The sequence below is a fragment of the Emys orbicularis genome, chromosome 9, assembly GCF_028017835.1.
Source record: "Emys orbicularis isolate rEmyOrb1 chromosome 9, rEmyOrb1.hap1, whole genome shotgun sequence".
Lineage (NCBI taxonomy): Eukaryota > Metazoa > Chordata > Testudines > Emydidae > Emys > Emys orbicularis.
The window spans coordinates 62594747-62612908 of record NC_088691.1 but is presented as its reverse complement, the minus strand read 5'-3'; the positions used below and the strand labels follow the sequence as shown (position 1 = coordinate 62612908).

At 43.4% G+C, this 18162-nt stretch overlaps 1 protein-coding gene across 1 annotated transcript in view; it reads right to left on the bottom strand.

The window, feature by feature from the left end:
* ST6GAL1 (ST6 beta-galactoside alpha-2,6-sialyltransferase 1) overlaps positions 1–18162 on the bottom strand; it is a 100813-nt gene that overhangs the window by 18051 nt on the left and 64600 nt on the right. The window contains exons 4-7 of the mRNA XM_065410348.1: positions 15522–15668; positions 11682–12366; positions 8340–8437; positions 1019–1069 (exon numbers count right to left, since the gene is read on the bottom strand). Coding sequence (XP_065266420.1) covers positions 1019–1069; positions 8340–8437; positions 11682–12324 — 792 coding nt within the window. The 5' untranslated portion in view covers positions 12325–12366; positions 15522–15668. The remainder of the gene's footprint in view (positions 1–1018; positions 1070–8339; positions 8438–11681; positions 12367–15521; positions 15669–18162) is intronic.

Genomic DNA, 18162 nt, shown 5'->3' with positions numbered 1-18162 from the left:
TCATTCTCTGAGAGCAGATGACTGAACTTCAATCCCATAGAGCGAGGAGACAGAATGAAGAGGTGAGCAGGTACTGAACTGGCCTGTTCTGGAGTATGAAGCTCTGTTTTTTGTCCTATCTGGGTGGTTTCAACCTGTGCCCCTTTCACTAGATTGTAACAAGCTCTTCCTGATTAACCCAGCTAAGTAGTGATGGCTTCAAAACACTTACTGGATGGATAGCTGGGGTGCTGTGACCATTGATTATTTCACAACTCTCTCACTGTTTAATTGTACTCCCCTTGTCTGCCCATAATAATTACTTGTTGTCTGTTGTCAAGTCAAATTTATTAATAGCAACTTAGCCGTAAGCCAATGCACCAAAACCAAAACATATTACAATAAAACTTAAAAGTAAATCCAGGATTTTAAAATATTACAATACATATAAATAAAAATTTAAAAGAACATAAATCAATTAAAACATATATAATCACCATGCCATTTGTCTTTTCCTGATTTTAGCTGCTGGCCATGCAAATAGGGCAACCACTCGGATCACAGATACATTGTTAGTCCCTAATAAATATTCTGTTATCTGAGAGGTTGTAGAAAAAGGCACCCAGGACAAAAAAAGCACGGAAAGCCATTCTGACCTCAAGTGGCAATACAAATTACAGTATAATAAATAATAGGGTAGGCCTTCTGCCTGCCCAGAGCTGCATGGACAGAGGTGGTTACGTTTCTCAGTGCCAGTATATCAGCCTTCTGATTTAAGCTGTCTGCATAGACTGAAAACTGAGAGCTGTTAAGGCCCTCCTTAACTTGTTATTGGACAAACTCTCTAGATATCCATGAGTCTTTTTAATAAGGGGGAATCAAGATGACATAGTTGTAATGGAAACAAGAGCCTTGTTTAGTTGCTTATTAATATCCTCTAATCTCAACTTGATTAGGGATTTCACATACTTAAACAAATCTAATCATTTTGAATTCTGGGAAGCCTAGAGAATGCAAAGAATTTTGAATATACTCTGACCAAGGAAATGTACATGACAAAGCCCAACTGAGCTGTTCCTCTAAGCACAGCCTTGGCAAACATTGTGGGTACATACAACGAATGAAAAAAGCCAAAAGTTAATATGTTTCAGAGTGATAGCTGCGTTACTCTGTATCAGCAAAAAGAACAAGGAGTATTTGTGGCACCTTAGAGACTAACAAATGTATTTGGGCATAAGCTTTCATGGGCTAAAACCCACTTCATCAGATGCATGCAGTGGAAAATACAGTAGGAAGATATATACAGAGAACATGAAAAAATGGGGGTTGCCATACCAACTCTAACGAGACTAATCAATTAAGGTGGGCTATTATCAGCAGAAGAAAAAAAACTTTTGTAGTGATAATCAGGATGGCCCATTTCAAACAGTTGACAAGAAGGTGTGAGTAATAGTAGGGGGAAAATAGCATGGGGAAATCGTTTTTAGTTTGTGTAATGACTCATCCACTCCTAGTCTTTATTCAAGCCTAATTTAATGGTGTCCAGTTTGCAAATTAATTCCAGTTCTGCAGTTTCGTGTTGGACTCTGTTTTTGAAGTTTTGTTGTTGAAGAATTGCGACTTTTAGGTCTGTAATTGAGTGTCCAGGGAGGTTGAAGTGTTCTCCAACTGGTTTTTGAATGTTATAATTCTTGACGTCTGATTTGTGTCCATTTATTCTTTTGCGTAGAGACTGTCCGGTTGCAGATGAATGAGCCCCTGATGGTGTGGCTGATGTGATTAGGACCTATGACGGTGTCCCTTGAATAGATATGTGGACAGAGTTGGCAATGGACTTTGTTGCAAGGATAGATTCCTGGGTTAGTGTTTTTGTTGTGTGGTGCTTGGTTGCTGGTGAGTATTTGCTTCAGGTTGGGGGACTGTCTGTAGGCGAGGACTGGCCTGTCTCCCAAGATCTGTGAGAGTGAGTGATCGTCCTTTAGAATAGGTTGTAGATCCTTGATGATGCGCTGGAGAGGTTTTAGTTGAGGGTTGAAGGTGATGGCTAGTGGCATTCTGTTACTTTCTTTGTTGGGCCTGTCCCGTAGTAGGTAACTTCTGAGTACTCTTCTGGCTCTGTCAATCTGTTTCTTCACTTCACCGGGTGGGTATTGTAGTTTTAAGAACGCTTGATAGAGATCTTGTAGGTGTTTGTCTCTGTCTGATCTGAGGGATTGGAGCAAATGCGGCTGTATCTTAGAGCTTGGCTGTAGACAATGGATCGTGTGATGTGGTCTGTATGAAAGCTGGAGGCATGTAGGTAAGTATAGCGGTCAGTAGGTTTCCGGTATAGGGTGGTGTTTATGTGACCATCACTTATTAGCACTATAGTGTCCAGGAAGTGGATCTCTTGTGTGGACTGGTCCAGACTGAGGTTGATGGCGGGATGGAAATTGTTGAAATCATGGTGGAATTCCTCAAGGGCTTCTTTTCCATGGGTCCAGATGATGAAGATGTCATCAATGTAGCATAAGTAGAGTAGGGGCGTTAGGGGACGAGAGCTGAGGAAGCGTTGTTCTAAGTCTGCCATAAAAATGTTAGCATACTGTGGGGCCATGCGGGTACCCATAGCAGTGCCGCTGACTTGAAGGTATACATTGTCCCCACATGTGAAATAGTTGTGGGTGACACAAAGTTCAGCCATTAATTTGCAAACTGGACACCATTAAATTAGGCTTGAATAAAGATTGGGAGTGGATGGGTCATTACACAAACTAAAAACGATTTCCTCATGCAAATTTTCCCCCTACTGTTACTCACACCTTCTTGTCAACTGTTTGAAATGGGCCATCCTGATTATCACTATAAACATTTTTTTTTCTCCTGCTGATTATAGCCCACCTTAATTGATTAGTCTCGTTAGAGTTGGTATGGCAACCCCCATTTTTTCATGTTCTCTGAATATATCTTCCTACTGTATTTTCCACTGCATGCATCTGATGAAGTGGGTTTTAGCCCATGAAAGCTTATGCCCAAATAAATTTGTTAGTCTCTATGATGCCACAAGTACTCCTTGTTCTTTTTTCAAAAGTTAATATTAGTATTGAACTTTGGAAAAGAAGAGCAGCTGCAGTTCCATTTGGGACATCAAAAATCATCCTAAAGAATTAGTTTTGAAACACTTCCACTCCCATTTGATCATTCCACCCCCATGTTTCCGCACCATACAAAATCTGAGTGCATACCTTAGTCTCAAACACTCTTAGGGCTGGTGCAATTAAATTGCTCCCATGAATCCAGGTGAAACATAACACAGCTTGCATTGAATTTGAGGCCTTCTCTTTGGTCACCTGAACATGTTTATCCCAGAACCCATTTTGTGAGAACCAAACACCGAGACAGGGGAAAGAATTAACTTGTTCAATATATTGCCCATCAATCCTCCATTTATGCAACCTCCGTCTTCGACTAAAAACAATTACTTTAGTTTTGGAATAATTTATCAAAAGGCTCTCCCGTTGATAGTATAAACCAAACACATTTAATGAATGCTTCAGTCCCACTGAAGTTTGTGACAATAGAATATCATCTGCATATAATAAAATAGACAAAGGGTAATCCATGATTTCATGGGGAAAATACTGATCCCCTTTTAATGTCAAAATAACATCAGTAATATAAAAGTTAAAAAAGCTGACAGCCCTGTCAATCCCCCTTTGTTATCGGGATGGAATCAGTTAGTTGCCTATCCAGGCCTATCCTAATCTTGGCCTCTTTTTGCCTAGGAAGAGCTCTTAACAGAATAAAGTAACGGGGGATCTATCTCCAATTTGTTCCACAGAAGCTGTCTATCAACAGAATCAAACGCCCATTTAGATCAGCAAAGGCTGAATACAGTTTCCCCCCCTTCAGAGATACAAACATTTGTAGATCAAATAAGAAAGAATAAAACCATAATCTGTAGTGGAGCAGCCATTCTGAAAACCAGCAAATTATTTTCTGTTTTCTGCCAAATCCTCTAGTCTCCCCAAAAGATATCTAGTATAAATTTTAAGACAGCATTCAATAAGAGGATTGGGTGATAATTCCCTGGGTCTTTCCTATTCTCTTGTTTATAGAGTGGAATAATAATATTGGTAGCCCACCCTGAGGGAAAAATCCCTGTATTATTTATATTGGAAAAAAGTTTAGCCAAAACAGGGGCCCACCAATCAATATTCTTCTTAAATCATCCCACAGGGATAAAATCCTCCCCTGGTGTTAATTTTTTTAATTGCTTGACAGCCCTAGTAAGGACCCAAAAATTCTGTTGGCCTTTACCCTGTGGTACAGGTACATCCAGCTGGGTTGGCCCTAGATTTTAATACTCAGGGAGTTAACAGGTAATCAAAGGACTGAAGAGGAAAGAATCAGAAGATCTAAACATAAACATAAACCTAATTGCATGATTTGTTCTGATAACTTACTAATTGAGAGAATTAATAAGGAACTGACTTGACTAAAGGATGCTTTCCAGATCCATTATGCAGTTTTTATTAAAACAGTATCATAGGACATCAATAGCCTCAGAAGTAAAGCCCATGATTTGGAATTTAAGAATTATTTAGCACAATTTGATTTATTCTTTTACAAGAAACCTGGCTTACCAAAGATGAATCTTTTCATCTCCCAGGCTAAGAATTTTGTTTTGAAAGTTCTCAAGAAGGGCAGACCAGTCAGTGAACTGGCCTGTTTTATTGCAATCAAATTAAATGCTCTAGTTAATGTATTACTTCCAGGTAATCTTTATTTTCAATCTTATAGTATCATTTCCCCAGATAATATTTTAGTTGCTTTGAATGCTTATTTCCCTTCTTCGGGATCCTGCTTTTACAATGCAAATTTATTCGCAGAGCTAGAATCTCTTACTCAGAGCTAGAATCTCTTACCCAGTAGCAAATTTTATTCTTTTAGTGAGTTTAATGTGCCATTGGGTGCGGAAGATAAAAATTGATCACATAGTACATTCAAAAAAAGAACAGGAGTACTTGTGGCACTTTAGAGACTAACAAATGTATTAATGCTCAAATAAATTTGTTAGTCTCTAAGGTGCCACACTCCTGTTCTTTTTGCGGATACAGACTAACACGGATGCTACTCTGAAACCTGTCATAGTACATTCAGTGACAGGCTGCTTGCTCTCCCCTCAAGAAATACGAAAGATAAGGAATTCAGCAGGCTGGAAATTCTCAGTGATTTTGGACAGACTCATGCTCAGAGTTATTAATAGTAGAGGTGGTGATGACATGCTGGGTCACTTTACCTACACCGCTCAGAGGGTATGTCTACCCTGCAATTAAACACCCGCGGCTGGTCCGTGTCAGCTGACTCGAGCTTGCAGGGCTTGGGCTATGGGGCTGCTTAACTTTGGTGTAGGCATTCGGACTCGGTCTTGAGCCTGAACATCTACACCACATTAAACAGCCCTATAATCCAAGCCCTGCAAGGGCGAGTCAGCTGACACAGGCCAGCTGTGGGTGTTAAAAGTGCAGTGTAGACATGCCCTACAAGGGAAGAAAGTGATTGACTATATTCCAGTCCCAATTTTAAACTGGCCTTGTTTTTCCAATTTTTTCAGTTGCCCTTGTATCCAATAGTGACCATCAACCCCTACAGGTTAATTTCTGGCTCCTGGCCCCAACTCATCGGTCATTCCCTGTTGGGCAGTGTTTCACTTTTAATTTTGAAGTCTTAAATGCGAGGCGAATTAAGTTGAATCCATCGATTAAATCTAAAAGTAAAGAAAATATTACCTCTAGTTATCTGCTAGGGCTAAAAAAACCCCCAAAACAGTTTTTAAATCTTAGTGATGCAAGTCTATCCCTTCATGTATTTCATGACATGTATACCAAAATTACAGGTTGTCTCTTGTGTCTCTTAGCGCTTGTCTACACATGAAAGTTATTCCAGAATGAGATAGGGTGTGAATGTAAAGCACAACAGCTAGTTCAGAATAACTCAATTTGTGAACACACTTATTCTAGCCAAAGTGGATTAAGCTAATCTGGAAAGAGAGACTCTTAGGCCTGGTCTACACTACCCGCCTGAATCGGCGGGTAGAAATCGACCTCTCGGGGATCGATTTATCGCGTCCCGTCAGGACGCGACAATCGATCCCCGAATCGACGCTCTTACTCCACCAGCGAAGGTGGGAGTAAGAGCCGTCGACGGGAAGCCGCGGAGGTCGATTTTGCCGCCGTCCTCACAGCGGGGTAAGTCGGCTGCAATACGTCGAATTCAGCTACGCTATTCGCGTAGCTGAATTTGCGTCTCTTAAATCGACCCCCCCCTGTAGTGTAGATGTAGCCTTATTCTGAGTAAATTATCTAAACGCCAAGTTCTTCAGGAATAGCTGTTCCTGAGTAGCTATTCTGGAATAACTCCATGTATAGACGAGTCCTCTCTTCGGTTGTGACCTCTTAACAGGAATAGCCTTTTTGTCATGTTCATACAGAGCTTAGCACTTTGGGGCTCTGATCCTTCATTGATGGTCTGCTGCAATACTCCTCTGTTCTTAAAACTAAGAGCCCAATCGAACAATCATTGAACTCAATGGAAAGACTCTCATTGACTTTGACATGCTTTGCATTAGGCCACATAACCTTGGAACAAATGTGTCGGGAAACACCTCAGATTAAATCCTTTCTGGTTCTTTATGTACAAAATGATGTGCGAAACACCGGGTACCTCACTCCTTGTTCATCACTCATCTCCACAATGGCTGAAGAAGTCTCCCGTTAAGATGCTGGGGAGCTCATACCCATCTTACTTACATCCCCTGGGACAGGCCAAGGCTTTGACAATCTCCTATACAGGGCATTCACAATTGTTTATATAACTCTGATCGATGTGCTGTCCACATGGTCCACAGCATCCTCAGCAAAGACAATGATTTTTTAAAAAGTCAGCATATAAACAAACACATCCATCCTTGGGACGGAGGGGACTTCTATGGGAAACTCTGCCAACAGACCTTTTCTTTTTAGGGTGGAATGATTCACTCTCATTTCCCCCCCCCACGGCTTCTATAATAGGAAAACCATAATCCCCTGACTTCTTAATTTGAAGGGAATCCTCGACAGAGTGACCTTTTCCTCCTGTTTATCAAGGGCTTGCATAACTTTGTCAACTAATGCGGTCAGTTTCTTATGAAATCTGCCTGTCATCCAACTGAGGCAGAGGAGAGGAGACATGGACACACTTAAAGGAAGAAACGTCTGTCTTGAACTTTTTGGAGTTTTTAGCTTTTTTGCAGGATTTTCTGGGCTTGGAAAGTTTAGAAAGGGCAAATGCTTCAAAACACATAATGCTACAGCCCTGCTTTGCATTCTCCAGCCTGAGAGGTTCCACCCATCTGACAAGAGCTCAATAGGCCAAGTGGGAAGAAGGGCTGCAGGAGAAAGGCCTGAGAAGTAAGATGTAGAAAGCTGAAAGTCTCAGTGGCTTAGTTCTCAAAGGAGCGTGAGGCAGGGATCTGAGGTCACATCTGTGTCACAATGCGGATGTGCAGAGCTGTCTCTGATGAGATAATGAGCAGGATATATCCTGTGACGGGTGTTTTGTACAGGTGAATACACCATAAATAAAAGCTGTATTTGAAATACAGCATGAAATGATACAGCACAACTACTAAAAACCTATTGGGGGGAGGCCGCCTGGCCGCACCTCTGCATAGGAGCCAGAGAGGGGACATGCTGCTGCTTCTGGGAGCTGTTTGAGGTATGCGCTGCCATGAGCCTGCACCCCTGACCCCCTCCTGCACCTCAACCCCTGCCCCAGCCCTGATCCCCCTCCCGCCCTCCGAACCCTACTGTCCCAGCCCGGAGCAACCTCCTGCACCCCAAACCCCTCATCCTCAGCCGGAGCCCTCACCCCCCCCCCCCCGCACCCCAACTCCCTGCCTCAGTCCAGCCTCCCGCACACTGAACTCCTCATTTCTGGCCCCATCCCAGAGCCCTCACCCCCTCCCGCACCCCAGCCCCCAATTTCGTAAGCATTCATGGCCCGTCATACAATTTCCATACCCATATGTGGCCCTCGGGCCAAAAAGTTTGCCCACCCCTGCTCTAGAAATGACACCTCGAGATGCTGCTACATAAAGGTCCGAAGAGTGTGAGGTAGAGATTTCATGTTCATAGCCAGAGATGTGGCTCTATTCTTCCATAAATACTGTAAGAAAAGCTGCCACTCACCATTAATCACTCTGCTGTTGGTGTTATTCCTACCTCAATCCTTGCAGTGAAGGAGAGACTGCACAATAAGAGAGCTGAATTGGGCCCTCAGTCACGTACTTAATACATTTTCACTCTCTGTTGTGTAACACACATGCCAGGCAGACTTACCTGGGAATTAACAAGGCGGACTGTTGTCTTTTCCCCTACATCATTCTGAAACCCTATGGTAGGAGCCCCATTAAATCTCAAAACTGCATCGTGGGTGTCTGAAAGCAGTAAAGAGGGAACAGTTATTAAAAGTTAACCGATGGCTATTATGTGTGAGTGGGGGAAAACCATCTAACTCGGGTATGTTAAAAATATGTCAGGTATATAATCAATGCAGAATTTTCCTTATAATAGCTGTTTGTTAGAGATACAGAGCTGGATTCATCAGAAGTATTAAAAAGGTTGATTCTTTTCATGCTGGCATTTAAATGATTACTATGTGTGCTGTTTTCTCTGTCTTCTAATTTGGTTTAAATGAAACTAACCATTTTCAGCTGTATGTATTTTATTGTAAAAACTCAGCACACATGCAGAGAACACAAGTGACATCCAAGAAACCTGCTCAATACAGGTCCCCAAAACATGCTTGGGTAAATAATTCTCCTTGTGATTTGTTACAAATCAGTGACTGGGAAATAATGAAGAGGAATGTCCTTTATTTCTCAGGGCCTGAAAAACCTGATGCTCAATAGCCTGTGGACTGAGCCTAGAGGCTAGTGTGAAAAATAACTATGCTACCTCACTGCTCAACATGATGTCTCCTGCACTTTAAAGGAATACAACAGCTGTGTAATGTTTATAGGTACTTTGCCAAATGTAACTTACTATACTCTTAGTAGTGTTATACTTTCCCTTCATGGCTTCACTCTCTTTTCTTTCCTAGAACAGATGACTACATAGCTTTTCCTGAGTTTCGTTTCTGTGTTTTCCTTCATATTCTCGCCTCCCTATTATTGGCTAGGCAGCAGTTCTGCAGAAAAGGACCTGGGGATTACAGTGGACGAGAAGCTGGATATGAGTCAGCAGCGTGCCCTCGTTACCAAGAAGGCCAATGGCATATTGGGCTGTATTAGTAGGAGCATTGCCAGCAGATCGAGGGAAGTGATTATTCCCCTCTATTTAGCACTGGTGAGGCCAGACCTGGAGCATTGCATCCAGTTTTAGTCCCCCCACTACAGAAGGGATGAGGACAAATTGGAGAGAGTCCAGCGGAGGGCAACAAAAATGATTAGGGGGCTGGGGCACATGATTTATGAGGAGAGGCTGAGGGAACTGGGATTAGTCTGCAGAAGAGAAAAGTCAGGGGGGATGTAGCGGGGTGGTTACCCCACTCCTGCCCTGAAGGGCTTAAAACAGCCCTGGGGGAAGGTTGTGGCTGGGAGCTGCTAAACTGGGCTGATTGGGAAGCAGCTGCAGCTGGGCCACACCCCAATCAGGCCTCAGCTGGCCCTATATAAAAAGGCTGTGAGTCAGTGGCCAAGCAGTTTCTCTGTACCTTCAGAGGGAGAAGGGCCTGGCTATAGTGAGCCAGAGGCAGAGTACCTGAGTGGAGTAGGGCTGGGGATGAGCTGGGGAGCTCCAGCCTGGAAAGACCCAGGCTGTGGCCTAGTAGGAGGCCAAGGGGTACTGGGGGTTGCTGAGGGCAGCCCAGGAGTAGGCCAAGACAGCAGGTCCAAACCCAACCTTGCCTGTGATGAGTGGCCTATACTGCAGTCTGCCCCAGGAAGTGGGGGTTAGTTGGTGACTGGCAGTGGCCTTATTCTGAGGCAAGGTAGGGATAGTGGGTGGGGGTTCCCTGGGGAGGGGAGACCCTAGTACTGAGGGGTGTACTGCCAGGGGGCAGCACCCCAGATAAAAGGGCACCAGTGTCCGGGAGGGACACAGGGGCCGGAGAACAGGCGGACCACCAGCCTGCAGGTGGCGCTCCAATGCTGAAATGAGCTAATTCCCGAGCCGACCAGCAGGAGGTGCCGCAGGGGTGAGTCCGCTCCTCTACAGGGGATTTGACAGCAGCCTTTAACTACCTGAGGGGGGGGTTCCAAAGAGGATGGAGCTTGGCTGTTCTTAATGGTGGCATATGACAGAACAAGAAGCAATGGTCTCAAGTTGCAGTGGGGGAGGTCTAGGTTGGATATTAGGAAACACTATTTCACTAGGAGGGTGGTGAAGCACTGGAATGGGTTACCTAGGGAGGTGATAGAATCTCCATCCTTAGAGGTTTTTAAGGCCCAGCTTGACAAAGCCCTGGCTGGGATGATTTAGTTGGGAATTGGTCCTGCTTTGAGCAGTGGATTGGACTAGGTGACCTCCTGAGGTCTCTTCCAACCCTAATATTCTATGATTACTAATATTATCTATTTGGATTGCAGTAGCGCTTAAGAGCCCCAACTACAGCAAGGCTGGGCTAGGCCAGAGGTTCTGCTGTTACAGAGAACGGATGCGTTAAATAATGAATAATAATACCACCTAAACTCTTCTATAGATTTTTTTCATCAGTAGATCTAAAAGCACTTTAAAAAGGAAAACTGTACTATTACTCCTAGTTTACAGATGGGAAACTGAGGCACAGAGCGGCAAAGTGACATGCCCAAAGTCACCCGGCAGGCCAATATTCGAGTCAGGAATAGAAATCAGGTCTCCTGACTGATAGGCCAGTGATCTACCCACTAGGAAACACTGCCTCCTCCTCTCCTCCTTCTCCAGAGCCAAAGTGCTTGTCTACATGGGAAAGTTTTATCAGTTATACTGGTATAATGGAATCAGTATAGTTAAACTGATAGTGATACCAGTGTAACTACCCTATATGGACACCCATTCCCATTTAAGAGTGGCTTTATTCCCCCCACCAGTTTAGTTTAAACTCCTTCCAAAGTGACACAAGTTAAACCAAACAAAGGCACTCAAATGGGAATCTGAGTGTTCACCCGGGGAGTTATATCGGTATCACTATAGTGCTTCCTGCAGCTGCCATGGCCATCTCCTGTTCCCAGCCTGCCCTACCCTCTCTCTTTAGAGGACTCCGGCTCCCTAGAGGTCCCCAGAGTGGAGACTGCAGCTGCTTTGTACTGCTGCAACCCTTCCCTTGCCGTGGGAATTCTATCACTGGGGGTCTCCATCATATTGTATGGGTGCAGAAATCAGCATGGATCTTGAGCTGGATCCTGGCCCACACTTAGTTCAATTAAACCAATTGTGTTTTCAAGTGTTAAAGATTAATGTACACATTTGAAATGTGTACTAAGGGTACCTGCTCATTCTCTCTGCTCTCCACCACACACACCTGTAATCAATAAGAATCTTAATTGAATATTTCAAGTTGGTGCAAGTGTCTTTGTGAATTCTCAGATTAATTTGAAATGGAGAAAGTCTTATGGGTAAATCAAGTGCGATGGTGGATTGTTTCAGCCTCACAGAGTTCAAAAGCCAGATGATATTGTTTTATCCTAACAGAGTAATACCAACCTATCTCTGGTCCCAGATGCGAGGACTTCAGAGATCCTGCTGAGGACACGACAGCGCATTGACGGAAGTGGCCAACTTCTTGGCTGAGGTTTTTTCTTGGTAGATACATCTGCCATTCAGAGGTATTGAACGGACCGTCTGACCCATGGATCATTGTCACATTCACTCTGTCCCGGAGCTGGCACAGCAGTTTCTCTGGACTGAGTTTGGCAGTATTCCTTTGCCCTTTGTAAGTCACATTGTACTTGTTCATGGACAGGTAATTGTTTTTGACCTTTCGCAGCCTGGGTATGAGATTCTTTGATGAACTGTCCTCATTCCAGACATTCACAGAGAGCAATGATTTCTTGGACTTTGCCATTGCATTGTTTCCTGGAGGGGTTGGAGAGATGCTGCCATTTACTTTATCCAGTTTGACCAGCAAAGCAACAGATAACTGGCCCTTCTCATTGACAGCTTTGCTTGAAAGAAGTCGGGATGTAAGTACGTCTCCTTTTCCCAGAGCTCTGGGAATCTGAAGACTTTTGCTTTCTGTTTTGAAGGGAACATAGTAGCCTTTTCTTGTTTCCCCCCACAAGCAAATAGTCAGAACCACAAGAAATAAGAGTCCACACATTTTTTTCAATAGATTGATGTGAACCATAATGTATGGTGCATCAGAATGAGGTGATTAACGATGTTGGGCCTGAAAAACAGGGCAAGAAACAACTAATCAAAAGAAGCAGTGGGGGAACTAGAAATTTTTTCCAGACTTCTCAATCCATCTAAAGGCCTGATCTAAAGCCACTAGCATCAATGGAAAGACTTTACTGGGCTTGGATGAGGTCCTAAATTCAATATCAACCCAGGCCCATGCTCCTTATTTGAGTTATATGGGAGACCTCCCTCATCCCCAATTCTATATTTTTCCTTCTCCAAAGAGTGTATGGGTGCAGAACTTTCATGCCAGCTTGGGTGAAAATCCCCACTTTACTATTTTTTAAATAGATATTTAATGTCTGAAACAACATCACCAGGTCAAGGCTCCCTGCCTGAATCTGTCCCTGGTTCTTGCCTGTGGTCAGAAACTACCATTTCAATAACAATGTTTGTTTAAAGAACACTGTGGAAAATGCAAATTTTATAAACATCATGTGAGTTTCAAGCTAGCTACACTGAAACCTTAGTGAACTCATAGGAAACTTCTGCAAATCTGTAAGTGACTGACTGCACTCCCAACATGTAGTGTCATTAAACAGCTGGCTGGAGCCAATGAGTCTACATTAGTGTTTTGTTTTTTTTAATTTTTTTATTCTCAAAATGCTCTTGGTTTGATATTAATTTAGGGTACAATACAGAATATCTGGGGGAAGTGAGGAAGCTTTCTACAGCACAGTGCTCCAACAAATGCAGAACACCCCACCTTCAGCAGAAAATAATTTCAGCAGCTGCATGGAGGAGACGGAGAGTTTGTTGTTTAGGGGAAAGACATTCTGTTGCTAGAGTGTTGTGATGCAGAGGCAGAAAATCAACAGCAGGAAAACACAGGTCAATTCATTATTCAACTAGGGTGACCAGATGTCCCGATTTTATAGGGACAGTCCCGATTTTGGGGTCTTTTTCTTATATAGGCTCCTATTACCCCCCCATCCCCGTCCCGATTTTTCACATTTGCTCTCTGGTCACCCTATATTCAACCTCTGTTCAAAGCCCAAGGGACAGGGCCAGCTCCAGCATTTCTGCTGCCCCAAGCAAAAAATAAATAAAAAAAAAAAGCCGCGGCCGCGATCGGCGGCGGCAATGGGAAGAGAAGGAAAAGGAAAAAAAAAAAAAAAAAGCCAGGATCGGCGGCGGCAGTTCAGCGGCAGGTACTTCGCTCCTAGAGGGAGCGAGGGACCTGCCGCCCCCGAATTGCCGCAGGTGCCGCCCCTCTCCCTTGGCCGCCCTAAGCACCTGCTTGTTAAGCTGGTGCCTGGAGCCGGCCCTGCCAAGGGAACACAATGGGACAGGTGTAAACGAAGATATGCTGGCAGTCTAAAAGCAGCTGTGGCATTTACAGCAGTGCATGGTGCCTGGACATAGGTGGGCACTGAAGGTGACCAGAGCATGGTTGCCAGCTCTGTACATGCCAGTGCCTTCAGGTGTTGCTCAAGCTATGTCGATACTTAGCTGTGCCGCTGTAGCACTTCTGTGTAGCCACTCACTACAGCAACGGGAGGGTTTCTCCTATCACATTAGTTCATCCACCTCCCCAAGAGGCAGTAGCTAGGTTGATGGAAGAATTTGTCCATCGACCTAGTGCTGTCTACACTAGGGTTAGGTCGGCTTAACTACGTCGCTCAGGGGTGTAGGTTTTTCACACCCCTGAGCGACGTAGGCGGGTCAACTTAACTTTTTAGTGTAGACCTGCCCTCAGGATATGAGAGCAGCAAAGAGAGGGCAGATGCTCGAGTGGTGTAATGGGGCCAAGAACAAGGAATTGGAACTGCTCTGCAGAGGAGCTGGGCACTGGCTCCCCATACCCTACATGTCTGTATCTGACTCCCAGGGTGAGGAGAGTAGTCTGGCCACCTTGCAGTTGAACACAGGGGAATGGTTTCCCACTCCAGAAGTGCACAGGAGTTGGTGGGGAACTAGCAACCATATGCACAGTGCCTGTTACTTGGGATCGGTGCTGGAAGTAATTTTTCTGGCCCAGAGCCATAGGCAGGGCTTCTGTTCTTTGGGATGTATTAATTTCATTGTTCAGGGTTTATTTTTAGCAATTTTTGAGTTCTATGTAAATGTCCAAAAACAAGTGGGGTTCAGGGTTTACTGTAATTAATTTAGTATACATCATAATGAGTTATTACTTATTACAGTAGTATATATTATGAGTACTCTCTTCTTAATGTTTCTTAGTGCACTTTAACATAGTGCTGTTTGAAACAGTACTACAATAAAGCACACTAAGGAACCTTTAGTGCACACCAGCAGGGTATAGGGTACAGGCTCCATCTACGCTAGTGTGAATAGGTTCAGCACCTGAAATACAGGCAATCAAATTTTGACCTCTTGGAGCCAGTCTTATACTTCTGATTGAACAAACCCAGTATCCTCAAGTTCCAGCCATTCATTCATAAGCAATGATGTCTGACCATATAAAGTTCCCTTTGTTTTCTATTTCTATCATCCGTGAACTCTCAGAGAAAGGAATGGAGCCACTTAAAAAGCAGGTGATGGTACAGACTGAGCCATGAAAAATAGATATGCAAAACTAGGGCCCAAATATGCAAACCTTTCCTTGTGTTTGTCTTAGGACTGGTCTACCTTTCAGAGTTAGGTGGCTTAACTACATCCTTCAGGGCTTTCACACCCCGTGCAATGTAATTAAGATGACTTAAGCGCTGGTGTAGACATCACTAGGTCAATGGAAGAATTCTTCTGCAGGCCTAGCTACTGCCTCTTGGAGAGGTGGAGTTTACTACCGTGACAGAAGAACCCCTTCTGTTACTCTAGTAAGTGTCTACACTACAGTGCTGCAGCTCTGCTGCTGTAGCATTTCTAGGGTAGACATAGCCCCAGCAACAGGAGCAGTCCCATTGAAGTCAGCAGGACTCATGTGAGTGAAGACTACTCAAGTCCATATAGAGCTGATCCTGGGATCCACTAAAACCAACAGGAACTTTGCCAACTTGCTCATAGGAGCAAGCCCCTGTGAACTTAACACTTAACCACTGTCTAGCACTTTACATCCTCAAAGCACTGTCCAAATGTTGACTGACTAAAGGATTGTTATCCCAATAAAGACAATTAAATCTATTATTAGACTTCAAAACAAAGTCTCCTCTGTATTATTTGAACTGCTAATGTATTCGTTACCTGTTGTTGGCTAATACTTGAGTTAGAGCAACCACTGCTCATTTTTAAGTATCTGCAGGTTTTCTAACAATGGTGAGAAGCTGTGTTCTCTTACAAATCCAACACGTCAGATTGATGAGCAGATTTCAAATAAAGGTCACAAGCCACCTGCAAAAAAAAGAGAACTTTATTAGAGAAATACCACATAGCATAGGGCACCAACAAGGATTTTCTTAGGTATGTGTTGGAGTCTTGCAGAGAGAATTCTGATAGCCAGACCTGGCTACCGCCAGCAGCAAAAAAATGTTAATCAAGTAAAACCCTTCTGAGAGCTCAAACGTCTATTGAAATGAGCAGGAATTGTTCAAACTTTGCCTGTGACAAAGCAAAACATCTATCTTTCTCAGTTTAAAAAAAAAACCTAGAGAGTCTCACACCAAAATTTAGAGCCACCTAGCAGTTTGCATGTTCCGTCCGCAGCCTGGCTAGCAAGGATATTACAGTGCCCCCAGTATGTTTTTGGCAAATTTAAAGTGAATATGTAATATTTTTAGAATCATCTAGTTAAACAGTGTCTTTGCGAGTTTCTCCTGAGTCTTAGACGCTCTGTCTTCTGACTAGTCACTTTTTGCTCTGCAAATATTTTACTGTAGGTTCTGCAAAATAAAGTGGGGTTCTTGTCTTATTCCTTCAGCACAAAAGCCACACCACCAAACACACATGAAGAGTTTTATCTGCTGGACAGGCTTAGTATTGCTTTTCACAATAGCACTAAAGTATTTTGCATTCAAGTATCATCCAGAGGCCCCATTAGATGAGGTCCCCATGGCACTGAGTGCTATGCAAACGCTAGCCTAAAATAGATTATTTCCTGTTTTCAAAAACGATGTGGAGGAAGGAAACCATTACCAAGCAAGTGATGAAAGGAGATACAGTGAAAGAGAGGGGGAGACTTTACAAACCATTATGACCCTGCAAAAAGTTACACACATGCTTAACTTTACGTTAACACTGAAGTCAGCAAAACTATGCACATGTAATTGTTTGCAGGACAGGGGCCTAGATTATTAAAACTTCTTTTAGTGTCAATAGTCAGATAACATTAAAAGAGAGTGCAAATAGGCAGATTTGCAACACACATGCATTCAACCCACAGAATCAGTTGTTAAAATTCAAATATATCCCCACTTTCATTAATGAAATTTTAATCACAAGTGTTTGTTATGACGTGCTTCAGTAGGACATAATGGTATTTGCCTTTACTGACAGTTGTACGTTAAACTATTTTTTTTATAAATCAGTTGCTTGAAAGAGTTAAAGGAAGTTGTGAACTTAAAAAATTCCCTTCAGTCACGGGTTTTGGGGTTTGTTTTTAAACCTGTTATTGTTTCAAGTAACAAAATTACAACAAGAGATTGGAGGAAAAAATATCAATTTCATCAGTTTGTTTACTTGGTGTAGCGGATAGCATCCCTGCTGGAACTAGGGGTGCCGCACCCCTTTGCTCGAAGTAGTAATAACAAACAGCAAATACATTGTTTCCAACATCAGCACCCCCATTATAAAAATTGTTCCAGCACCCCTGCCTTGTGACTAATCAGCTTCATGGTTTTCCCTGTACTGTTGTTAGGCTCTAATTCTGCAATCAATTATGCATATACTTAATTGTTCACATTGGTAATCTCACTGGATCAAATCCCCTATTGTTTGTGTGGACCTTCTGCTCATCAAGAAGGGAGCAAAAATCATTTACCAAGTAGGAAAAATGTGGCTATGAAACCTCATGAGTTGTCAGGGGGCCTCCTGGGTAGGAGTACCACCTAAAACTATATGTAATGCTGACAGACCACGGTGGGCAGGACTGAACCGGGGATCTCTAGAGCCTAGTGCATGAGCCTCTACTGCATGAGCTAAAAGCCAACTGGATATTAGCAAAGCGGTAGAGCAGACTCATTTTCTTTCTCTCTCTAAGTGGTCTCGGTGTCACTAGTTGGGATACAACACCACACCCAGAAGTTGTGTGGGTTACATATACATTTTTTTTTAAACCGATTAAATGTCAAGCTGATGGTGTCCATTTAATACACAGAGAATCTCCTCATAGCTTTTACCCTCTTCAACCTAATATGAACTGGCACAGCTCCGCTGACTTCAGTGGACCTATGCCAGTTTATACAAGCTGAGAGTCTGGCTATTATTTTTGTAAATTAGTACTAAGTTACTATTCATCTTTTTGCATAAGCTGGGACACAGCATTAACACAGTCCACAAAAGATGGAGCTCTGAAAATACCATGTCACTGTGCATAAAGCAAGCCAGAGCATTGACAAGAATACAGTGTATTGTATACAAAGTCTGCCATGAAGCTGGTAGTGCAAGGTGTTCCCAGGCTGCTTTACAGTTTGGCTTGGTGTGTCACACTGCCGTAGTTGAGCTCAGCAGAGGTGCTTGAGCTGGACCCCCCTTGATATAAGCTAGAGGGAGCTACTGGCAGCATTCTGTGTGAGGGAGATTTTGACTTTGGAAATCCCTCCTTGCCACAGCCCAGATCTATCAGCCTTGCAGGCGTGCTGAAAAACCTATCTTTCCTCCCCCACCTCTCAGACTTCTGGGCAGGTGGAGGGTAAAGAGGTTCAGTGGCTATTTATTAATGGGCAGTCTT